Source organism: Cyrtonyx montezumae, unplaced genomic scaffold (genome assembly GCF_038088225.1).
Source record: "Cyrtonyx montezumae isolate F1298 unplaced genomic scaffold, pur_monq_1.0 scaffold_3, whole genome shotgun sequence".
Lineage (NCBI taxonomy): Eukaryota > Metazoa > Chordata > Aves > Galliformes > Odontophoridae > Cyrtonyx > Cyrtonyx montezumae.
This window is the reverse complement of record NW_027072034.1, coordinates 86,052,186-86,076,796: the sequence shown is the minus strand read 5'-3', so window position 1 is coordinate 86,076,796 and position 24,611 is coordinate 86,052,186. Positions and strand designations below refer to the sequence as shown.

The following is a 24,611-nucleotide window of genomic DNA, read 5'->3' as shown; positions in this document are numbered from 1 at the left end:
GCCGGGACAGCAGCATGTGACCCAAAGCTGCGATGAGTCAGGATTTAGCAAAGCTTTGCAAACAGCACGTAGAGGATGGAGAGAGAAAGAGGGAGAGACAGGCAGGGGATAGACACAGACAGATGAGGGCGAGAGAGATAGGGAATAGGAGTGGGTGGGCAGGATAAACAATTCCAGACACTCCAGGCTCATTAAATATTTTTATTCAAATACGAAAATCACGTAGAATTTCTGTGAGGCATAAATCAAACCACACAACTTGTAACCCCCCTTTTCCCTCCTGGGACTACTCTGAGTATGTACGTGCACAGACTGTAAACACACTGCGGTAACTGAAGGCAGCATTTAGGACACTCCCCTCTTCTCCAGGAGCAAAATGAGGTGAACCTCATACCTATAGCTCTCGCTTTGCACACAGAAAGATGCCTCACCAGATCTTCACAGGAAATGAATGGGTCACTCAGTCACATCACCCTGGAGAGATCCCTCCATTCCCTGAAGAAGGAAAGAGGGGGAAGTTAAATGACTCCATGCCCGACTTCTTTTCCTCTCTCACCTCTCACTTGCTCTGCTGGGGCCTGGGATGGTGACCAGGCTGTGAAGCCTGTTTTCTATTGCAGGCTGCTCTGCCCTTGGGACTGACCTCCCTCAACAGTTTCATCATGCAATCCACAGGAGGAGGGGCTTACTAGCACATCTGATCTTACATCTTTCACATTCTTGTTCATACCTTTTCTTACTGCCTTTTCTAACAGGTTTCATTTGCCTCTGCATGCTAATTTTGCTCAACTGGTTCCTTGTCGAGGCGCTTCACATGTGGCAGCTGGATCAGGACCTCCTGCCGGTAGCTCATGTCATCAGAGCATGGATTGTCCATCAGCACTAGGGTCTGCAGCACTGGGAGTACTTGCAGTTTTGCCACTTCCTCAAAGCTACTGATCCCATTGTTCCTAAAGAAAAGCCAGCACAGCGTGCAGGAGAAAGAGATCCGTGTAAGTCCTAACAGAAAGGATTTCTTTGTGCTCAAACAGTGTGTTGAACTGGCTGACAATGCCACCCCCCTGTACAGCAAGTGCTTGGAAGGAAAGGATGCTGGTGGTCACGGCCAGGACACGGAGAACAGGCGGAGAGGGGTGGAAAAGTTACATTACAGCAAAATATAAAAAATATGGTGTGGAGTCTGCGAGCAACTGGAGAGGCAGATCTTTTCCAAGAAGCCTGGAAAAGTTCTGGGTGGAAAGTTGGTAGAAAACCGAGTCCTGAACACCAGTTAAAAGTTGTAAAGATCAATCCAACCCATTCCCATCAGGTCTTCAGCCTCTAAAGAAAACAGAAAACCCTGAAGATGTAAATGGGAGTACAGCCTGATGAACCAGTGTCTAATTCTGACACGAAGCGGGGAGGACCCACCGTAGATTGAGGTACTGCAGGCACTTCATGTTGCTAGAGAATCCATCCAGGGTCTCAAGCTCGTTGTCACGCAGGTGCAGAGTTGACAACTGCTCTAGTGCCTCAAGGCCTTCGAGGCTCCTAATGGCATTCTGGGCCTAAGCAGAGATGTAGGAAGTGAGAATGAAAAGGAGGGGCACATGGCAAAGGGGAAAGCAATTATTTCTGGTCTGTCAAGCTCTTTCTACTCTTCAGACTTCCTACTACTGCTAAGCAGCCTTCTATGAAGCAGGGCATCATACACACATAACAATGTAGGGAGGCTACCTGGCAGTGACAGACAGTATGGCCAGAAGCCAAGCCAGTCTGAAACAGAAACTGCACTGGAATTTTAGAGATAGAGGATGGAATACCTTGAGAAAAAGTCTGCAGCTCTCCCTTGTACCTCTGCTCAGGATCCCTGATGCTGGTTAGACTCGCAAAGAGTTAGATGGGAAAGGACCTTTGGAAGACTCCATCCAGCACCCTGCTCACAGCCAGGTTAACTTCAGTGCTCAGGTTGCTCAGGGCCTTACTCAAAGAGTTCGAAGTATTCAGGTTCAAGAACCAAAAGCCTGCTGAAAAAGAATTCCCTGCAGCGTCACTTGGTGACTGGGACATGACCACCCCAGATGAGTAATTCCAACACAGCCCCCAGTTATGCTGGGATGCAGACATGCCACGATTCAAATTTACCAAAGCATGCTCTACTGAGCCACCTGCTGTACTGCCAGCAAAACACCCTGTCCACAGCAGTGCCTAGTCTGAGCCCCTAAGGCCTCAGGGAGCAGTAGTGTGGAAGGGAAAGAAAAGACTAAATCAAGTGTATTTAAAGGGCTCCTCTCAGTCATAAAGTCCAGCAAACTTCCAGTCTAGCTGGTTCTTTGATGGGAGAAATCTACTACCAAGAAGTCTACTCTTCTACTCCTCTAGGACCAGAAGCAGGCTGCATGATCCTGACAGAGGTTGCAGAGAGGTGGGGGTTGTCAGTTGGTTTAAGTGCTTCGTAATACAATATTTATTAGCTATCCATAAAGACACTTCCTTGCAAAAAAAGAAAATCTGTCAATCTTAGTGCAGGAAGAATGTCTTACCAGTTCAAAATTCCCCATCGAATTCATTCACTTTGCTGTGAACTGTTGTGAGATGGGGAAACACAAAGTTCTTAAATTCAGTAATAGCCTCACAGCACAATTTTGACTAGAAAAGACCACTCAAAGCCTCCTGTCAATCCCTGCACTAACAGCAGTGCCAGCACCAAAGCTGGATCTGATTGCTCATGGCCTTGTGCAGCCAAGTTTGCAAAATCCCTGGCAGTCACATTGCCCATACCACATCTTTCAACCCAGAGATAAGCAGGACTTCCCTTGCGACTGTGGCTTAGGGTTGTAGTCTCTAAAGATGCAGATATATCAGTTTCCTGCACACGGGGAGAGAGGCTCCTATCCTGCTTTCAACTGAGACAGAGCCAATTTTCTCCACAGTAGCTGCCACAGCACTATGTTTTAAACTGAGGATGAGAATAATATTGATAACACTCCAGTGTTTTAATTGTTGCTGAGCAGTGCTGCGCAGAGATGTCTCAGCTACCAGCAAGGAGACTGGGGGGCACAAGGAGCTGTGAGGAGACAGAACAAGGGCAGTCCCAAACTGGCAAGAGGGATATCCAATATCATTTGGCATCATGCTGAACTGTAAAGATGGATTTGTAAACCTCACCTCAGAGGAAATCAAGAGCTGATGTGAGAATCAGGGTGGGGAGCTCACAGACCACCAGCCTGTGAAATGAGGAGCAACCTGCTCTCACTCTCACTTGCTCCATTACATCAGCATGAACAGTTTTAAAAGCTCCAGCCAAGCAAGTTCTAACAGGACGATGCAGAACAGGCTTTTGTTTTTCCTTTGCTTTTCTGAAGTCAAAGAGCACTCAAAGTGACACCTTTATTCGAGTGATCATGTCATCACCTCACCTTCTATAACAGTTCCTCACATACACACGAAGCCATCATTTCTTACTGAAAGCCAGTACAATACGCTGTCCATTGTCAGCAGTACTGCGCAGTGAACAGGAAGTAACACAGACCTACACTTCGGTCAGCAGCAAACCTAAAATGGATGCTGATTGAAGCACCACACGGTTCCCAATCAGCTTCTGGTTTTCCTGATGGTGGGCAGAACTTTGTGAATGCTGAAACTATGTCATATATTAACCAAATTTGATTCAGTTACTTTAAGCTGACCTTTGAATTCCTATTTGATGGTGCACTGAACCCTGTCCTTGCAACATCAGCTTTATCTGCCTATGGCTCAAGTAACGCTGCCGTGTTTCTACAGAAAGCAAAGCAGTACTGGGAGAGATCCCCCTCCAAAACGATTTGATAAGCAGGTGAACACAGGAGACAACTTCAAGCCCACATTCCTGAGACAATCATTAGTTGTTCTAGTTTTAATAATCTTGTCCTGCAGTTTGCCTGCTTCGGATGTGTGGCTCAGGAATTCCCCAATTATGTCTCCCACTTTAAATACAGGTGTTGTTTTCATTCAACTCAATCACACACTAACTTGACTGGTTTTACTTAGAAACTCTATATTTTATCTAGTGACTTATCCACTTCATTCCTTATTCCAGTGCCCATAGTCTAAAGACTGTATCAGAAAACAGCAGACAACCTCAGCTAGCAATCTCCTCAGTGCTTCCTGCCAGGGAGTACGGATGAAAAGAGACCCTGTAGCTTTTCAAAACCTTTTATCATCTTTAATTGCTTTCTCAAAGGTAATGACTCAGGACAACTACCAAGTCTTTGCAAGCTATGGTACTGTGTGATATATTGGAGTAAACCAACATACTTTCTTTATTTGTATCTCAAGAAGTAAATGTTCCCTAAAGCACCTGTTTACAGTAGAAGAAAATTGCTTCTTCTTAAATTCACTGTGATATTCAATCAGTTTCTCTTTTGGCAGCTGAAGATGTGAATCATATCTCTGTGCAGCTATACCCATGCTCAGTTAGGCCCGTCAGAGAGAAAAGCTGCTGGCTATAGGTACTGGGTTAGACAGAGACCTCAGTTAGGAAATTGTGCACATGGAGGTGTGGACTGAATAAGCAGAAAGTTATTTCATATTATTATTAACTGAGAAGTGGGTTCAGAGGAGCGGCACAAAGATGATCAGAGGGCTGGAGCACCTTCTGTACAAGGACAGGCCGAGAGAGCTGGAACTCTTCAGCCTGGAGAAGAGAAGGCTCCAGAGGGACCTCATAGCAGCCTTCCAGTACCTGAAGGAGGCCTAAAGAAAAGCTGGGGAGGAAAGCTGGACTTTTTAGAAGGGCGGGTAGCAACAGGATGAGGGGAAGTGGCTTTAAACTGGAAGAGGGTAGATTTAGACTAGATACTAGGAAGAAATTCTTTACTGTGAGGTTGGTGAGACACTGGAACAGGTTGCCAGCAAGGTTGTGGATACTCCCTCGCTGAAGGTGTTCAAGGCCAAGCTGGACAGGGCTTTGAGCAACCTGGGCTAGTGAGAGGTGTCCCTGCCTATAGCAGGGGGGTTGGAAACAGATTATGCTAAAGTCACTTCCAACTGAAATCATTCTATGTTCTATGACCACCTTCTGTGTTATCCAGAGAACACCTACTGCTTTCCCCACTGACCTCTGCATTCCTGGGAGACATGGAGTGCGACCTTGCCTAATACTGCCAGGGAGAAAACACTGCTCTCCCTTAGGTGCCTGGGAAGGGAGAATGCAACACACCAAACACTGCCAATCTTCCTGCTCTCTGCAGAACAATTACTCATCAGTAGTTACTGTCTTCGCACTATTTGAAGAGACATCATAAAAGGATCTACCTAGGAGAGACATTTGCCTCCTTAGCTCTCTGAAAACTGTTCCTTTCAGGATGTGAAGATGGAACTGAACTGAATGTACACTACAATGCCTGGAACGGGACAGTGCCTTCCCTCTTCCCACCAACTGAAGGTGCCAGGCTCTGCAGCATCTCAGTCTCACTTCCCAAGCTGCCTGATCCCTTACCAGATAGAGTTTCTTGAGCTTGGGAAGGTAGATCCCTGCTGTGCTCTCTAGCTTGTTTCCTCGGAGCTCCAGGATGTGCAGGCTGTACAGCGCTTGACTCAGGCCCAGTGCTGTCTGGATTTTATTTCCTGAGTGCCAGAGGATGAAGAAATAATGAGAGTTAATACCAAAGTGATTTTTCTATGTGCATTATAACAAAGAGAGTAGTCTGTACCACCTTTAAGGCTGAGGTTGGCTAAGTGGGGGTGAGTAATGCCCTCCATATTCTTGATGCGGTTGTGAGCAAAGCTGATGATCTGGAGGTAGGGAAGCTCCTGCATCTGTGCACTGGTAAGCAGATTTCTATCCATCTTCAGACAAAGCAGGTGGGTGAGGCTGCCCAATGGAGACAAATCCTGCAGCTTGTTCTCTGACAAATCCACATACCGCAGGTGAATGAAGCATTCAAGGGGGCTGATGTCTGTCAAGTCTCTATGGAAGGGAGGAAGTGAATAAAACACCACTCACTTCCTCCCCTGCTACCAGCCTTCAGTTTGCTTCCTACCATAAGGGGGGAAGGGAGGGCCTCCTCCCATCTCCCTGCTTGGTGACAAAGCCTGGTGTGAAGGAGGAAAAAGGCAGGCAACAGGGACAAGCTAAAGATGCTGTGAGCAAGGCTGAACGCCAAGGAGAGGACATTCCTTCCTGACACAGCCAGAACTTCTTCCCATTGAACTGTCAGAGTCAGAGTAGAAAGAAGGTAAGCCTGGGAGGGTGAGTCTGTTAGACAGTAGTGGCAATCCAAGATTGAGTGTAATGACTTTCCTAGTAGGGAAAAGCCAGTATTCACCCAGACTGGCCTCATCTCATGAGGCCTGCTAGGTCTTGAGTCCTTTGGTGTACCAATGGGGCTGAGGCTTCTAACTGTCCCATGGCAACTGTGGCACTGTACTTTTAAGCATCTATATTAATCATCTATACGCAGAGATGCTTAACAGATGTTTCTTGGAGTGTCTGTAGTGACAGTATCCTGCTCAGGTGCCCTTAAGGTATCACAGTCCAGAGCTCCCTCAAGCCTGAGGGTCACTAATGTGCCCCAGAGATGTGTATGTCTGGCTATGGTGGAGGTGGTCCCCAGCTCAGGGCTGACGACAGACATGCTGAGCACAGCCTGGAAGCAAGGCACGTGGAGAACGTGCCCTGTCACACTCCTGCCCCACAACCCAGTCACTGGTGGCTACACAGACAGTGAGGAGGAAGCTTGTGCACTGCACACTCACTTGTACTTGGCTTCAAACTTCACGTAAGCGTGTGCCAGGCCGTTGCCAATTTTGCAGAGGAGGGAGAGGCCCTCTTTCAGCATCTCCTTCGTCAGGGGACGCGGGACAGGCACCTGGGGGAGAGAGCCCAGCATAGGCGAAATGGCGGCCGGGGAGGAGGGGGGTTGGTACAAGGAGAGCTGCCCCCGCCCGCCTCCTCACCTCCTCCTCCTCCTCCTTCTCTCCCTCATCCGACAGTGACTTCTCCTCCTCATCATCCTCCCCCCCCTCATGACCGACGGCCTCCTCCTCCTCCGCGCTCAGCCCCTCGTCCTCCATCTCCCGCCGGCAGCCCGGCCTCACGGGGCCTCGCGCACGCCAGGCCGAGCCGCTGCCATGGCAACGGGGGCGGGCCCGGCCATCGCTCTCACGCAGCCGTGCCGAGGGCAGCGAAGGGCCGCGTCCACGCGTTTCCTATGTTCCTGCTCGCGTTGCGCTTCGCGCCGGGTCGCCTCAGAACCGCTGTCGGACCGGGGCAAGCCGGGTTCCGCACGGCCGAGGCCAGACGCTGGGAAGGCAGGATTGCTGCTGACGCTGCCCGCTTCATTCCTCATCAAATGAATGGTTCTGTGCTTTTGCGATCTCCTGAGTGCAGCGAGCGTGATGCACGTCTCACAGCTATTTTTCCTATGTAGGTCACTCTCCTGGTCTCTTGCCGAGCTGCTGCTCTCCAGGCAGCGCTGTACAGCAGAGCTACAGCCTGGGACGATCCCATAAGCAACCCAGTCTGGCTGCAGGCAGGCCAAGGCATAATCCCATCTCTGCAAGTCACTGCCACTCCGACACTGCGGTGCATGACCAGACTAAGGCCACGCCCCAGAAGCCTTTCAAATACTGCATGCTCTATCTCCACTAGCACTCCCTCCTGTCCTCCTCAGACCAACTGTCCTACCCGATGGACTCACTGGCCAGGCAGCCTCACCAACTAACTTGGGATTATCACCACCTCACACCAGCCTGCAGCCATTGCTCACACTTGTGCAGGCTCACCTAGCCAGCAGCCACCACCACAGTGATAGCTGCAGGAAGAGCCACTCAAAACTGGGACAGCCAGGTGCTTCTGCAGCTACTAGGAGGTACCACCTTGTGTTAATCAGCATTCAACAGAAGATGAACCACAACAGTAAATAAAGGTTCTCTAGGCTACGTTCTAGGTGAGAACTATAGTGGAAGATACATGTTGCATCTGTGCAATACCTACTGAAGCAACAAGGAGGTGGACAGGTGTAAGAAGAAAAAACATAACCAAAAAAACCATTCACCACCACCAAAACCCTCACAAAGAGAAAACTCCCAAACACACCACTCTCTACTACCAAAGTACTCCTGTTCACCTGTATACAGCTTGCCCTTATTTGTTTTCAAATAAGAACCAGGACACTTCATTGTTTCCTTTTCATTTATTGTTCATTGTTCAGTATGGGACATTGGTGAAGTAAGGTGTCTCACAAGGGTCTAAGCTGCCAGGCTCCTTGCAGATGGAGCTGAAGGATGCAGAAGATGGTGGTTCCTTTTTCCTCCCCCCAGTACTAGTGGCCCTCCCTCCCTGCAGGGCTGCAAAGAGAGAGAAGCAATGGCCAGGTTGACTGTGGGCTCTAACAACTCAACAGATAACCAAGCATTTTGCCAATTCAGAAAGAAGACTCTGCTGAGATGGGCTCACACTAATGGGACTCCAACAAGTTGTGGTGGGGGTTAGCAGCACAGCTAGAACAATGATTGTGGTGGTGGGGGAAAGCCTCAGAAGAAGCCTCTGTACCAAGAGACGTGCAACAAAAGGTCCCTTCTTGCTTCAGTTTCTTGCTGTTAACCGTAAGGGACTGTTCCTCATAGGCTGTTTTAATGTTTTGCATTGATAATATCCACAAACTCCGGCTTGAGAGAAGCCCCACCAACAAGGAAGCCATCCACATCGTGCTGAGAGGCCAGTTCCTTACAGTTGGCACCAGTGACTGAACCTAAAGAGGTGACAGGATTAAGAGTTCAGATGTGGCAAACCCAAATGGCAGTAGCACAAATGTAAAACCTGGAAGGTACTAGCCACCTCGTATTCTGTAAATGGTGAGACTGCCTCCCATTTACCTAAACAAGCTAATAAGTGGCTCTTCATGCTTTGCTAATCTCACATTTCCTCAGCAGCATAGCAGAGCATGCTGAACTAAGTGCAGCCTCAAAGGGACTGTACACTCATTTACCTCCATAGATGATCCTAGTTGACTGAGCAACAGCATCAGACACATGGCTTTTGAGCCAGCCCCTCAGCTTCTCATGAACTTCCTGAGCCTGCAATGAAATAGAAATATGATCTGAGGTCTAAGTCATCCTGCATGCAACTCTCTTCCAAAGAAGGAACTGCGCCTTGCTCCATCTTCAGGAGGACTTCTTGAGTGGGGTCAGAAATTTTCCCTTGTTAATACCTGTTGGGGAGTTGCAGTTTTACCAGTTCCAATAGCCCAAACTGGCTCATAGGCAAGAACCACCTTACTCCAGTCCTTCACATTATCTGAGGGGAAAGAAGAAAATATACATGAGTACAGAACTTCAAGCTGGGAAGGGAAGATCTGGAAAACTGGAAAAAAGCTTCCTGTAACATGCAGGCCTTTTAATAACATGACCATTATTTGTTACTATTTGTAGCAGTGTATCTGAAAGCTTTCAAGAAAGGCCAAGAACAGTTACCATAATTACATAATGGCCATAATGACCGTTTCTCAGATGTCACAAGAAAAAAGCCGAATTTTCTTCCCTTACCAGCAATAGCTTTGGTCTGTTCAAAGACCACCTTCTCTGTTATGCCAGCTTCTCTCTCATCGAGCTTCTCCCCAATGCAGGCAATGACACCAAGGCCCTCAGCAAGAGCATGAGCCACCTTCTGCCCAATCAACTGGAGATGGAAGAGAAATAAGGCAAGTGTCAGTCACACCCGCTCCTGTACCCACCTTTCCCACAAACTTTTCCACCTCTGGCCTTCACAGAATTATCTGTTTGGTACCATCTCTCAACCCTAGGGTCCCTCACCTCATCAGACTCTCCAAAAACATGCCTCCGCTCTGAGTGGCCCAGGATCACCCATGCAGCTCCAATATCTTTGATCATCGCCGGGCTGATGAGAAAGCAGACAAAGGTACTGACTTGCATTCCAGAGGAAATTCACAAAGGAATGGTAGCTTTACTCTTCACTTTGGGCTCACCTGATCTCTCCTGTGAAAGCACCCTTTGGTACCTTGTAACAGTTCTGTGCTGCAACTCCAATCTTTGCATCAAGCTTCTGGCGGGCAAAATCAAGGTAGATTGCAGGGGCTCCACAAACCACCTCTGTAAGGCAGAAAGGTCACCCATAAGAAGGATGAAGGATAGAAACCGCACACAACCTTTGGCCCCACAGCCCGGCCCTGAGAAGTCAACCCTCCCCCATCCCGGTGGAAAGGCTCAGCCTGCCCTCGCTGACATTTGGGGGACCCACGGAGCGGGAACATCCTCCCTGCTATCTGATGACTCAACAGCAAAGGGGAAACCCATCCCAGGGGTCAGAAAGGGGGGAATCAGGCAGGCAGCCAAGCCTCCAGCAAGTTCATGCCGAATCCCTTGGAAAGATCACAGCCCGCCGCGAGACTGAACCGGGGAGAAAAGGGCAGCGTCAGGTTACACGCGGGTAACAGCCGGGTACCGCACCTCGGCGGGCCGGGCACGCTCCAGCAACACGGAGACCTAAGCTCAAATTCCGCGGCCCCGGCGCCGGGCACGAGCTGGGGCTGCAGGACAAGGCCGCGGGGACGGGAGCTCCGCGCGGAACGACGGCCCGGAGGACCTCACCGCCGCCCCGGTGGAAGGCAGCCGCGCGCATCCGGCAGCGGGATGCGGTGCCCTTCAGTGTCCGGGATCCGGTGTCGCGGTATTTTTAGCCCCGCCGCGGGGTTAAGTTTCGGCCCCGCCGCCCCCTGACATTTCCCGTGGCCTGGCCGGGCCGGGCCGGGCCCCGCCGCGCGGGACGTGCGCTACGTGCGGCCGCGGCCGCGCCCTCCCTCACCGGTGTCGGCCGAGAGCTTGGCGCCGTTCAGCGTGTGGATGAGCTCGCCTAGGCTCTTCTTGTCGCCGTTCATCTTCCAGTTGCCACCCACGAAGAACTTCCTGGGCGCCATGGCGGAGGCGACGAACGGGACACAGCAACTGCACAGGCGAAGGTCGGCGACGGCACGCAGCCCGCGGCGCCCGCTTTTATAGGCCGGCGTGCGCTAGGCCACGCCCCCAGCTGGCCACGCCCCCGGCTGGGCCCGCGCGCGGCGACGGCGGGGCCGTGCCTCAGCAGTAGCAGCCGCAGGGAGCGCGGGGCACGCACGAGAAAGGCGCGATCTCCCTTCTCCACACGGAACGCAGTAACGGGACGTATTTCGACTTTTATTTTGTCCCTCGTGTATTTTGGCATGTGAAGGGCACGCAGGTAGGGGACCCCGCTCGCGGCCCGCGCTGCCCCCGCACTGGGAGGACAGGAGGAAACCGCCGCCCGAGCCACGTGCACGCAGTGCCCTGCGCCTGCGGGAAGCACGGAGCCGGCGTCCTCCCACAGCGGGGTGCGGGCACTGAAGGTACGTTCTACACGAACACACATTCCCACCCTCCGACTCCCCTTCGCTCCCGTCCCCCAGGGCTCCAGCCACAGCCTGTCCTGGAACTCGGCTCCCTGCGTGTCTCACAGTGAGGGCGAGAAGGGAAGAGGGGGTAAGAGGAGCAGGGGAGCCGGACCCTGCTCTGACTGCCCCCAGCCCTCCCCTTCCGTGCCTTCAGCCCGCTTCCCCTCCTGCGCACGCAGCAAGGGGATGTTCTAGCTGGGGATCCGCTGATAGAAGTAGATGTAGCCCAGGTCCTTGGGGGGCTTCTCAGAAGCACAGACCTTCTGGTCATTGTAGATCACCCACCTGCAACAGACAGAAGGGGGAAGGTTCAGGAACGCTACATGAGCCTCTTTGCCAGCTCGCTTCTCTCTCCACTGTCAGCTCTGAAGAAATAGGGCAGAACAGTGGCTAAAAGGTGTACTTTAGACTCCCCTTACGTGAAAATCCCTCTTACCTGCCATCTTTCTTGATGTGACAAACATAGTGACCACACATAGTCGAAGTGCCCATGTGGCTGATGAAGGCAAACAGCTGATATTCTTGAGAGGAAGAGAGAAGAGGTATCAGATAAAGCGGAAAGGCATCAGACCTGCGCAACGCCCTCTAGACAATTTCTGATCTGAGATCTGATGGAAGGTCTCCCAGGTAATAACTTAAAAATGGGTCTCTGTCAAGAGTGACTGACTTGTGGCCAAATGTGGAAGGAAACATGAGATCACAACTTCCACTGAGCCTTTTCTCTTCTGAGCTCATTTGGCTCAGGTGTGCTGGGAAATAGCATGAATTCCACTTCCCCACAGAGTCTAGGGGCAAAACTGCATTAGCATCAGAGTTCTGCAAATGGATTGGAACTTGGTTTCTCAATGAGCCCAAAGATAACAATATGGGGGAAAAGATCAACAGTCCTTCCTGACTTTCACTTGACAGCACCTCCTTGGCCTCAGTCTTACCAGTTTGCAACTAATCCCCATGCTGGGTTTAAGCCCTTCGTTGCTATCCTCCTTTTCCTCCCTGCTCCTACCACTTCAGCTCTGTGGGAGTTGTTGCTGTTAAAACCTATGGACTTACTGTACTGATTAGGTTAGATAAAGCTACAGCCATGCTGAGCTTGCACCCCAAAGCCTGCATTCATTCTGCTTGCAACTCACTTCCAGGCCCATTGCGCACTTTAGGACCAACAGGGACAGATTCAGAGATGGACTCTGCTGCCGAGCGTCCCTCTGAGATATCCATAGCAGCTTCTGCATCAAGGTCATCAATGTGACTAAAAATCCAATCCACTGCACGCTCCAGGCTGTTGTTCTGGAAGGCAAAGGCAAAGACTTACAAATGCCTATTCCTGAGAAAATCATTTCACTTCGATGTCACCCGTGCTCCTCACCGTTGCTCTAAGTGCTTTCATAGCCTGGTCCCGGGAGAAGCCCATGGAGACAATGGTGGCCACACTGTCTTCTGATGGAGGGTCTGGACAGGCAATAGTCGACCCTGGTCCACTGGATCCAGGGAGAACTAGCGGGTTAGCAAAATCTGCAGCAGAAAACAAAACACAGCCCCAAAAGGGATACAGTCTGAAGTTCAAATGACTTTAGATTTCCACTATTGCGACGGGATGGGAAGTGAGACAATGACCCAGATGCAATAAGTTTCACCATGACCATGTGATCTCGTACCTGGATCATCCATGTGTGACATGACCCAGTTCATGGCAGCTTCAACCCCACTGTTCCCTGTGTAATACACAGCTTTGCGGCAAGCATCCATGGGAAAGCCCATTTCCACTAGCTGGATAATCACTGACTCATCCAACATGGGGGCTGTGAGAAGATAGAGATTAGAGCCACCCACTCCCACCCAAGCTCTGCCCGCGCCATTTTGTGAGGTCCCACACAACTTCCCATTTCCTCACTCTCTGCTCTCCTCATCCCTACAGTCTTTTTCCAAAAATGCAGTTTCAGACACAGGGACTCTGGGGAACACAGGGATTCATTCACTTCACTAACTCAGCAGCACTGGCCATTTCCTAGCCTTCAAACCTTGCCCTGTGCTGTGGTTCGTCAAAGTTAAATACCTCTGCCAGTTAAATCTTGTGTAAATCTCAGCAATACCTCCTTCTAAACACACAAGACATGCCACAATCTTGTCTCCCACAGTAATTAACAAACTCCATTGCATAACACCCTTGCATACAAGGGAAGCAGCTGATCTTCACAGACATAGGGACAGGAAAAGTCTGAGCAAGTGGAAACCACTAGGATAGGAGTCAAGACAAGGAGAGCAAGGAAATGAATCAGGCATCAGGAAGAGAGGAGGAGAATCACTAACATGTCGGAGAGGAGAAGTGAGGGGAGCAGAAGGAGTCGTCGTCCTCGTTGCCATAGAACCCCAGGCTACCTTTGGGCTCATCTGGTGTCACCAGTGGGGGTGCAATGTCTGGCATTTCTTCTTCTCCATCCTGCAGCCCCGTTCCCTGCAGTGCAGAGATATCCAGCTCCTCTGGCATTTCAATGGAGACATCTACAAGACACGGTATTTGCTCAGCCTGACACACAGGCAGAAACAAAAGACTCCATTGGGAGTTCTAGAAGGGTAAGTCACTGGGGATACAACATGCTAGCCTGCAGCTCCTCTTGGGATAGTTACTTTCCTCTATGGAGTAAGGATCACAATACCCATATATATGACACCTTGTACCTATGTGCTCTGTTCTTGTCCTTCTTACCAAGCTTTTTGGGCACCCAATCCAGACCAAAAGTGAATTTCTTGATCTGAATCACCAGATAATCTGGGAAAGAGGCGAACCGCGTTGTTCTGAAAGACATTAACATAACAGCCAGTTTATACTTTGTCAGCAATGACTGAGGACATCTAGTAGATTCAAGAAATTAGTAAGGTGGAGGCATGTACTAAGGCAGAGAGATACACAAATCTGTACAGCTATCCTAGGCTGAGCTTACAGCTCCTTAAACACTAAACAATTTCTAAAGCAGATGCTCTGACCAGATTAGATGGAATGCAGCATTTACAAAACCTTGGGGGATAAGGAAAAATAGTACATTCGCTATCTTCCAATCCTGCATTTTACAAGCTGACTCAGATTTTAGGATTTAATTAAACTCTAATTCTTAAGGAACACAGAAGAAATAAAAATCTTTTATTAGACAGACAGATAAAGCTGCAGAAAGTGACAAGCTTTCCAGTGCAAAAGTACATCTTCAGCTGTGAAGTGCATTTGATTTTTTTTTGAGATGCATGCGAATTTGATTGACCATTATTTAGTCAGACAATTTGAGGGAAAGGGTGTTTGACACCTCTGAAACAGAGGAGAACCTTTGTGAAGGGAGGAGCCACATTAAGAGAGACAGATACTCATTATCAGAATAGTAGTATCATGCACTAAAATTAATTTAAGCAACAGTATATATCCAATGCTAATTCTAGCAAAGCATTTGAACACAACTCACCATTTAAAAGCAAAATGCTATTTTTCAAAGTGATTGTTTTACTGTTCATTTTTAGTAGCTATTGCTTGGTAATAGTACATTTGTTAGAAAAAAATAAATCCTGTTCTGTGCATTTACTGGGTTCTTTGAGGACTACTCTTTCATTGCAGAAGGACAGTCAGTAGCACCACAGAAGGAAGCTACTTGACTTTGTATTCTTCTCACTGGACCTCTGCACCACTGTGACACGTACTACTGGCAGTGAGACAAATTACAGCTGTTTTCTAAAGCACTCCTATTAGCATTTAAGTAAGCATACTTTAACTCAGGTGTTTTGTTATATTCGGGATTTTGCTCAAACCTTACCAGCTAAAATACTTCCCTTAAAGACAGCCTGAAGACCATGCAGGACTGGTGTTGCCATACTGTGCCAGTTCTAATTTTAAAGCTATTTAAAATAGCACTTAGTACTTTACGAAGTATTTAGAATAAAAGCTGCCAATTTTCTGGGATACCACTGTATTTTTGTAGCCTCTCAGCAACTGAAGACTGATGGCAAGGACTTCATGCTAGCACTGTTGTTCTGCCCACTGTAATCCTTCAGGGGGTTACACTCCAGCACCGATGGACTGGTTCCCTTCTGTTTGCATGTTCTATGGATACAGGATCTGGATATGGATACAGGAGCTTTGGTATGGATATGGATACAGGAGCTTTGGTAATGCACTTCCAGGTGATGAAAACAAGTCCCCTCAAAATGCAGCTGCAGCCCATTCACCATAGCCTGGCAAGTTAGTAATCCCCACACACTCACTTGAGAGCCACAGACTTGGCCTGCAAGGCTGTGCTCCAGAAATCATCCACCTGTTCTGGAGCTCCATAGGCCTCTAGGCAGGAGCTGAAAGGCACCTTGGCTCGCACCAGCTCAGGCAGTGGCTGCTTCTCTTCCTCTGCCTGCCGTTTCTTCTCCTCATATTCCAGTAGTTCATCTAGAGAGTGAAGTACAGGAGTTAAATCGCAGCCCAGCTTGAAGTGTAGGAGGGAGAGACTCTAGAGGTACATCACTGTCACACCACTGAAGAAATGAGCCCAATCCTACAAGAGCAAGTGAAGGACCTGGCTTCAGAAGTGGCAGAGCAATAGCTTGAGGAAGTCCCTTTCCCATTAAAGGAGTTCTGTATGAAAAGCATGATACCCAACATAATGTATGCTACTATCCTGGCCATGACATACTGCTGACCTTTGTTGAGAGCAGCATCCATGGGTACTGGCAGCTGCATGATATAGTCCACACGCTGGGTATATTTCACCTTTTCTGTGGCCAGACACTTCAGCTTCTCTTCCACCAGAAAACGGAAGACCTCGTTAGGGTTCTCTGAGCTGCGGCAGTTCCTCTGAAAGAGGGAGAGATTAGAAGGATGGATATGGCATAAGAACAGCAGAAATAAGTATCTACAGCAGCAGCAGTTCCACACAGGACACGGCTAGAGAGTATTCATTTCTGCACCCAGTCCACTGGAAAAGCAAAAAGGAATCTACAGTCGACTTCTGCGATCCTGGGAATGCATGCCATTCTGGCTCCTAAAACTGACAATTTTACATCTCCATCTGTACCCTTGCTAGAAGAAATCTCTTGGGAATCAGCCCCAAAAACATGGCAAATATCCCTCTTTCTCCCGCAGGTGCTAGCTGCCCCTTTTCCCTTTATTCTCTCCTTCTTTCTGCTCCATTTGCCAGCTTTTCACATTTACATCTCATCCTCTGTTACAGCAAGAAAAATAAAGAAGCCAGGCTTTTCCAAAATTAGAGAAACAAACTCAGCCATTACCTCTACCATGTTGATGAAGTGCAGAAAGAATTCCTGGGCATCCTGCTGCCGGTTAGTGGAAAATTCTGGGTGTCCCTTTCCAATGAGTGACTTAAACATGCGTGGAGCAATGCCATTTTGTACACCCTGCAAATAACAAGGTAGAAGAAGAAGGTGGTCATAATGCACCAAACATGTCTCCTGGTATGCAGCACTCTAAGCCGTGCTCTTCTTTTTGTGACAGAGCCATGGTACAAGCCCCAGGACATATCTTCAGAAATGGTTCTCCCTCCTCCAACATATACCATGTGGGAATCATACCCAGGCCTCACCTTCTGATCAGGATGCTGTTCTCCTTCTGCAGAAGCTGGTTTTGAATACTCCCCAGATAGCAGTCCATGACCCAGTTTGGCTCTGGAATGACAAAGTCTGTCAGCATCAAACTCCACACACTCTGGGAGCCACAACAACCCATCCAGCTTTAATGCTGACATAACTGGAGTTCTCACAGAGACTGGCTTTCTCAGCTGCGCCAGCTCTATCACCTTATCTTGCTCTAATCCCTCTGGTCCCATAAGACATCATCCACAGGAAAGTTACTAGGGCTTCTGGTCACCATTTTCAACCATTGTTTGCATAGTGGGGGGGAGCAAAAAGGAAGAGCTTCCCTTTTCCCACAGAAGGATTGCTGGTGCTGAGCAACACAGCAGCTGCTCAGCAGCTAAGCTGTACTGCAGCCTGATGTGGGTAAAGTAGCAGCGTATCTAACTGACAGCACAGGAGACAACAGGGCACAGTGAAATTGCCTGAGCTAGAAATAGCAATGCCATGAGCAGACTGATCACATTTTCCCAAGGGAAAGGTTAAGAATAACTCCATGAGGCATTTAATGGACAATAGCAACGCTTGAGTGATTTCTCCCCACACCCACACCCTCCTGTTCTTCCATTTCATTCCTCCCCATCACTGCTGCCATTTGCCTGGAACCAATCTCTACCAATTCATCCTTTTGCCCAGGCACAAATCCTTCTAGCTGTCTCAGTTCCCTAACTGAACATCTAACCCCAGGCTATCCAAATTTAGAATCTTTGCTTACCTCTGGATTCTCTTCCACAAATGCTACCTTTATCCCAAACCTCCATATACTACTGCTTTGTTGTTTTAGAGCAGAAGCAACACAGCAATGTATCTAAATGAAATACCCTCTGAAAACTTGCGTTCCTTCTTCCAAACGTCTTGCAGGAAGTCTCTTTAAGCATATATAAATTATTCACTGTGTGATTTTTTTTCTAAATCTATGTATTTCTTTGCTCCTAGCCATCTTCCTCTTCTGCAGAAAGCAAACCTTTCTGCAAAGAAACTGTTACGCAGACAGAATATGCCTACCAGAAATCCCCTCGTGGTAACACACGGTACTGCATTCCCCACGTTATATGTTTAAGTCCCCAGCAGCACTGAGATAAACCCTGCTTTCTCCATCTAGGACGTTCAATAGAACTTTCTTGGCCTAGATCCTTATTGATCACAGAAGATCAGCGTGTCTGGTGATGGACATGGAAACAGAGAGGCAAGGCTCGAAGGAGAATCCTGCAGCGATGCAGAAGGGACACACCTAGGCAGCTTCAGCCTTCCCTCTCTCACCAAAAGTCTACGTACACTTGTGTGCTGAAATCCTGTGTGGGGTCCGAAGGTGCGCTTTGGAATATCTTCTCCAGCTTGTCCACATACCTGCAGAACAAACCAGAGCAATCTAAGGGACATATGGATTCGTCTGTCAAAAGACAGTTCTGAGCCTGATTCCTGCAACAGAAGCTCCCAGTTTAGGAGACTTTTATACTGATGCCAGGGGATCCCAGGCCAATGGAAAGGAGTGATTAAACTCACTTACTTTCTCTGGAAGTCTGGGATACTGAACAGCACCTGCATCACAGAATTGAGGTAGCAACTGTTGCCCAGGTTACGGATACCAGTGTACCCAGGCCCATAGAGGGGCTTGAGCTGCACACCAGACTCCTGGATGAGCTCCCACTCCCCAATACGTTGATTCATGTCTATTTCCAGTTCTGTCATTGTCTTGTCTGTCTGTGGAGGGAAAGAACCAGAGAAAAGATTCAAAGAAGACTCAAGAGAACACATCATGTCTGAAAATGGCAATGCAGTAGAGAAACAAAGTGTAAAATTAACTGATTAAGTCAGAAGAGGAAGATAAGAAAATTCTTTTCAAATATTTGATTGTCTGGGACAGAAGGAGGAATGCTATGAAACACAGGAGAAATCCAAGGCATTCTCTTAAAAGGGGCATGGAAATCACACACTAACGCTAAATACAGGGAGCACAGCTAAAAGTGTGGGCACCTCCCTGCTGAGTGTACTGACACAGAGCCACAATGAAATGAAACTCTGGGACAAGAAAGAAAGGCAATGATAAAGGCAATGGGAAAGACAGACAAAGCAACTCTCTATTCAATAAATAAAACACTTCTTCTTCATCATGAATGGTTCTGCACAGCCACAGAAAGTTGGGATCCAGCTAAGAAAACTTAAAGAGTTTCTTCCCACCCCATCTGGACCTACACAGGAACAACCCCTCACCTTCTGCATCTTGAGCATGTCAATCCCAAAGTGAGCAAGGTGTTCTGCCAGGTTGGGATCCAACACCATGTCATCCTCATCATACGAGTAGACATCTATGCAGAAACACAGAGGAAAACAATCATGACTCACAGTCTAAAATTCACTCTGGATGAAGATAACTGAGTGCTCAGAACTGGGAGTTTTGCCACTTGCACTTTTGCACTTGGACTTTCTTCTCTTTTCAGGACAGCAGCACAACAGATAGAATACTGAAATTCCTCCAAAATACATGACAAGACCAACAACTTTCTCACTGTTGAAGGTGTGCAGGTATATGTCTGCCTGGAATGAGGAAATGGTTACAGTGCTATATCCTCAGGTTTTGGACACAAAAATCCTTGATAAATGTCCCTCTACTTAAAACAAGAGAGAAAGCTGGTTCTAAAAGCTTTCAGATTACAAGAGAGAGAAGGAGGAAGATGTGATCAGCTGGTTCTTTGTCTGCCACAAGAAGCAGGTCAGAGAAATCATGACAGATTGACACTGCATGTTCCAGGTCATAACATGGGCATCATCAGCCATGAAATCCTCCCTCCTTCGCCTTGTCAGAGACCAAAGTCATCCTGAGTGGTGCCTGGCATCTATAACCCTTGCTGGATCCCCCTTCTCACCAGCCCCATCAGGAGTAATTGTTCCCAGTTTCACAGCCAGTGGGTAGCCAGTTTCCCGGTAGTGCTCGACTGCATGATTGTTGCCACCACTGCCATCAAAATAGCGCCGACCACAGAGGATGGCTCCATCGGTCATGTTCAGCCACAGGTTCTCCCTCATGTCACACTTGCTGCACTTCCATCCACTGTTGAGAAGGAACAGAGGAAAAGCGCTGTTAGGGTGAAAACCTTTGGGTTCTACCTCCCAAGCCCTCTCCATTACTACCCAATGACCATGGTATGAACAGAAGTTTCTGTGATCTCATTTATCTTTTAATTCAGAATGCTCAGCACCCTGAAATACCTTAGTTTGCCCCTTGTCTCACATTTACACAAGGCACACTCACACACAGCACAGCGTCCCAGAAAAGAAATCTCATCTTTAGGGACAGGCAAGAAAGGTGATCAGGATACATGTGGGACACGGAGCAATATAGCAAATATCAGTAGCATGCTCACCATGGTGGGATGCGCACATCATTCTGAAGTTGGTGCAGGGAAAAAGCGTGTTTGGAAACACGTCGAACCTCCCCATCCCAAGCCTGCACCTCCTGCTTTCGGGAAGCTGAGTCTGCTGTAAGGATGGCTTCAACCGCACTGGCAATCTAGTTAGAAGAGCAGGAAAAGCAATGCAGAGTGCAACAGAACAAACTTCCAGTGCCACAGGACTCTGTGGTTAGGTTCAGAACACATTTAGGTTCAGAACTGCAAGTCACTCAGAGAAAGTCGTAAACCAGACTCAGTACTATAAAACCACTGTTTAAGTAATTTACGTGACTGTAGAATAATGCTGCTTGCTTCAAGCTGAGACTTTGCAGCAGTTCTGCAGAATCATTTTCAGAGGGTAGCGGTTCCCTCACTGCAATGCTTCATTGCCTCCCTGCTACCAGAAAATACCACCCTCCACCCAAACGTACCCTGTCTCTGACCATGTCAGGCAGTCCTTCCAGCCCATCACGGGGAATATCCAAATGTTCTGGGAAAATCACTATTTTTACATCTTCATCATATTCAAACTTTTCCTCTGTGATGTCAAATCCACCTTCTACGCCTACAGAAAAAAACAAACATCGTGGCAAAAGGTAAAAACCAAATCGTTTTCAAGTCTCCTTTGCCTGTAGCTTACATGAAATAAAGCATTGTGACTAAGGGAAAGTTCTAGACCACCACAATCTGTCTTCACGTCTAGATTCCAACATTCCTGCTGCAGACATGGACTTCACAGAAGGAAATAAAAGCCTAGTGACAATAGGCTTGTTTTTGCAGCTACTCTTATAAATGCTTATAAAGAAACTCCAGATCCTGACTACAATGGGGAAAACAAGCTGTGTTCTATGGAAAGAGTGACCATAACAGAGCCACGATGAAGCACTGCTGCTTATCCATCACGGTGTACCTAAGATCACAAACAGATGTGTATGAAGACATGGCAGCCCTGAACTCTAAGCAAAGAAGAACAGACTGTTCAAGTCCCCTGGGGCATTACGTGAACCTCCTGAGGCTCCAGATGAGGAAGAAGGTCTTCAGCTGACTGTCTCCCACCCCTTTTCCTCCCCATATATACCCATGAACTTGCCCCAGGAGGCCTTGCTGCCTGCACAGCTCTAACTCAGCATCACAATCTCCACAAGAATCTTTCTATCTACACACTGGGATGGAGGGCAACCACTACCATGGGCATTTTTTTCATGGAGTGGAAGGCTGAGGTACAGAGAGACCAAGGGGTATATTTAATGACATTTTCCTCCTAAATCTTTCCTGTACTTTCAAAACCCTCCCCCCTATGTCCGCATTAGTCCACCACCACAGTTTAGCTAAAAGAAAGCTGAAATCTGCCCCCAAAACAGAACGAACTCTCCAGGGTCTGCGATCATTGCCTCAGTCACAAAGCTAATACTTGTTTTTATTTTCTCCTGCTCCATTCATGCCATTAATATGTTATCACTGGCAACTATTTGCTGATCCAGTGAAAGCACTTGTCTCAAGATCTTTGCAGAACTGAAGATGCAAAAAAAATTCACACAAGAGATTGGGACTAATATCTCCCAAAGCAGCAGTGGCAGCAGTGAGGTCACCAGGCTTCTGCTACACAATGGCACAGCTAGGGAAAAGGTGAGCAAGAAGCGAGACCTGCTCAGTACAGGTTCTGGACTTCCCTGTAGTGTCAGCCTCCAGCATGCTAAGAACCTGCAACTGATAAAAATATTTCCTTCCTCTGCTCTGTAATGTCTCAGAAATTGCTAGCTGATACTGCCTGAAAAAAGTAGCCTCTTCCCTGGTTCCCATGACAGGTTTTCAGTTGGTGCAAAAGAATAATGGAACATCAGCACTCTTCTCCTGAAAAAGGACTTGCTCTTAATATGTATTACTTTGCTCTGAAAGTAATGCCTTCTATTTATTTCCATGGAAAACAGATACAATGAGCACAATAACATTATTTAATAGAGCAAATTCTAACCAACAGTGTTCCTAGCTTTTACCAGTAATTCCTTCCTGTTCTATGCAAATAATGCTAGTTAAATTTCTCAGAAGTTCAAGAAATATTTCTGTCAGAAATCTCATGCTTATTTTTACACTTACTCTGGCCACTCACTAAATACAGCTGTATTAAGCAACAGCCCTGCATGGGTTCTACCTACATAAAACTCTACCAGGCATAATGAGTTAAGAGAGAAGACAAAGACTACCTACCTTCAGAAAACATGCTACAAGTTTAAATACAGAGCAAAACTACCATCACAACAACTGCTCTGCAGTAACTGCCAACCTATGACATACTAGAAGACATTACATTTGAATTCAGTTGGAGGCACTAGCCACAGCTAATTTAGAGGAGGAAAGAGAACAGAAATGTTCCACAAAGCCAAGCAGCTCCAAAATGACAAGAAATATACCGTACACAAGTGCCTTCTTACCAATAGCCAAGCGAGTTGGTTTCTTCCTTGGGGGGTCCCCAGCACTGGAATTAGCATCCTCTTCCTTCTGTTTCATTAAGAAATAGAGAGTTAGAGGGACGGGCATGCTGTGGCAAGCCTTAAGGGTTGGAGTTGAGCTACTGTGAAGATGGCAAGAAGGCAGGCAGCAAATGCCTGGGCCAACAGCTGGGTACGACAGCTCAACATCAGCAGAGCGGAAAGTCTAGGGATTCACAACTCACCAAGAAAAACATCATTTATAACTGGGAAAGGAAAACTCTATACCTGATGTAATAACGTCACATATCCCACCTCCCAGTTTCAGAACTCCAGTTATTTTTCAGTACTGCCACCTCATTTTTATTTTACCGGTTTGCGCGTTCTTTTGAGGTGCAGATAGACCCGCTGGCCTGTTTTCTGGTAGTGCTTTTCCACATACTGTTTCCCAAAGCCCAGGAACGTGTTCATGCAGATATATATGCCTCCATCGGACTCCTGGAGGGAAAGGGAGAAAAAAACTTAAGGGAGATGGCAAAGAACGCCGTTCCAACTGTTAGGACAGGAGCTTACCTCTTGGAAAGCTATCAGTTATTGATTAAATAATGGCAACAGTTCATCGCTATGTATCAGAGATTTAGTAACTGATCTGAACCAAGCTGGCAAGCCCTGCTGCGGCTGTCCCAAGATTGCTGCTTCTATAGGGCGATGTACAGGTAAACCCAGTTGCCTCCTCATGCACAGCAGGATGCTACCCAACCTGTGACGTCTGAGCAAGCTCCCCAGGAGGGTGCCCTGCCAGAGGCCTGCAGCATGCATTCACACGGTCAGAACGTGGTGTAACCACTCCCAGAAGAGCTGTGTCACCCTGTGTGCAGGCTCAGCTGCCGTGGCCGTGGCACAGGGAAGGCTGGCGCACCGCCGCTTGTTTTCACGGCTGCGTGCAAACGCCTGCGAGGAGCACTGAACTGGCCACAGGTGAGCCCCGCTCGCCCCGCAAAGCACACAGACACCTCGGCGGGGACACCGGGCTTAAACCAAAGCGGGCAGGGAGCCAAACGCAGAGAGGGGGCAGACAGGGCGAGAGCGCAGGGGTGGAGACGGTGGCGGAGGGGACCACTGCCATCTTAGTGACACAGCACCGGCAAGCCCCCGCCCGCGGGGCCGCGTGACGCCGCCAGGCCAACAGGCAGCGCCCCCCGCCCGACTACAGCCCCCGGCATGCTCCGCGGCGGGCGAGGGGGCCGACGAGCTGCCCACGCCCGCTCCGGCCCGCTGCCGGGAGGGGCGCGCCGCGAGGCACGTCGGGGGCCGTAGTCCCGGACGGCCCCGAGCCGCGCCGGGCCGCGCGCCGCTCTGGCCGCCGGGGGAACCACAAGTCCCACGGCGCCCCGCGCGGGAGGCACCCACGGCGCACGGGTGGGCTGAGACAGGGTGGGAGCGGGGAGCAGCCGGGCCGGCCGCGGAGGGCGGCCTCGGGGCGCGCTTACCGGTGTGTCGAAGGAGAAGGCGCACTCGTCCTTGTGGACCCGGTCGCCGGCCTTAGGCACCCGGATGGACGGCAACACCGAGAGCAGCGCTTCGCTCAGCTCCGCCATGACAGCGGCTCACTGCAGCTCCGCCCGCGGCCCCACCCTGACCAATCGCGGTCCCGCGTGCTCGGAAGGGCTCTGGCCAATCCCGTGCGGCGCGGGCACGGCTGCAGCGTGGCCGAGGGACGGGCTCCCCGCCCACCTGCGGCTCGGCTCGGCCGGCCCGGCCAATCGCAGCCGCCCTTCGGCCGTCATGGGCGGTCCCGCGGA

The 24,611-nt window shown here is 49.0% G+C and overlaps 3 protein-coding genes across 4 annotated transcripts; all 3 read right to left on the bottom strand.

The window, feature by feature from the left end:
- Positions 1-192: 192 nt before the first annotated feature.
- On the bottom strand, positions 193-7,129 carry LRRC23 (leucine rich repeat containing 23). Its single transcript, XM_065742224.1, is given in 7 exon segments — positions 193-495; positions 731-950; positions 1,411-1,547; positions 5,459-5,628; positions 5,631-5,929; positions 6,718-6,830; positions 6,919-7,129. Coding segments are annotated over 6 exon segments (1,011 nt in total). The 5' UTR covers positions 7,036-7,129; the 3' UTR covers positions 193-495; positions 731-775.
- A 1,012-nt stretch (positions 7,130-8,141) lies between these two features.
- Positions 8,142-10,950, bottom strand: TPI1 (triosephosphate isomerase 1). Its single transcript, XM_065742237.1, has 7 exons — positions 10,784-10,950; positions 9,948-10,071; positions 9,775-9,859; positions 9,508-9,640; positions 9,174-9,259; positions 8,952-9,039; positions 8,142-8,714 (listed from the first exon to the last, which is right to left on the bottom strand). Exons 1-7 carry the CDS (start codon positions 10,893-10,895, stop codon positions 8,596-8,598), a joined length of 747 nt encoding a protein of 248 aa, XP_065598309.1. The 5' UTR covers positions 10,896-10,950; the 3' UTR covers positions 8,142-8,595.
- A 183-nt stretch (positions 10,951-11,133) lies between these two features.
- USP5 (ubiquitin specific peptidase 5) lies at positions 11,134-24,427 on the bottom strand. Of its 2 annotated transcripts, none has more exons than XM_065742190.1 (20): positions 24,300-24,427; positions 23,182-23,307; positions 22,813-22,879; positions 20,815-20,948; positions 20,357-20,502; positions 19,859-20,043; positions 19,206-19,300; positions 18,502-18,695; positions 18,270-18,341; positions 16,946-17,027; positions 16,635-16,760; positions 16,047-16,200; positions 15,621-15,795; positions 14,086-14,174; positions 13,689-13,880; positions 13,037-13,180; positions 12,748-12,893; positions 12,515-12,668; positions 11,821-11,905; positions 11,134-11,669 (listed from the first exon to the last, which is right to left on the bottom strand). In XM_065742190.1, the coding sequence occupies exons 1-20, from the start codon at positions 24,405-24,407 to the stop codon at positions 11,576-11,578; spliced, it is 2,568 nt and encodes an 855-aa protein (XP_065598262.1). In that variant the 5' UTR covers positions 24,408-24,427; the 3' UTR covers positions 11,134-11,575. The 2 variants fall into 2 exon arrangements, with proteins under 2 accessions (XP_065598262.1, XP_065598263.1); XM_065742191.1 differs by having other exon boundaries at positions 13,758-13,880.
- Between the last annotated feature and the right edge of the window lie 184 nt (positions 24,428-24,611).

Bases quoted from the DNA above. Each gene is read 5' to 3' on its own strand.
- TPI1 (XM_065742237.1), bottom strand. From the start codon at position 10,895: ATGGCGCCCAGGAAGTTCTTCGTGGGTGGCAACTGGAAGATGAACGGC. The intron at 10,072-10,783 runs GTGAGGGAGGGC...TCTGCCTTACAG, and splicing joins CAAGCTCTCGGCCGACACCG to AGGTGGTTTGTGGAGCCCCT. The intron at 9,641-9,774 runs GTGAGGGACCCT...TTCCATCTCCAG, and splicing joins TTTTTGGAGAGTCTGATGAG to TTGATTGGGCAGAAGGTGGC.
- USP5 (XM_065742190.1), bottom strand. From the start codon at position 24,407: ATGGCGGAGCTGAGCGAAGCGCTGCTCTCGGTGTTGCCGTCCATCCGG. The intron at 13,881-14,085 runs GTAAGAAGGACA...CGTGTCTTGTAG, and splicing joins TTGGGTGCCCAAAAAGCTTG to ATGTCTCCATTGAAATGCCA. The intron at 11,670-11,820 runs GTAAGAGGGATT...TGTCTGTTGCAG, and splicing joins CACATCAAGAAAGATGGCAG to GTGGGTGATCTACAATGACC.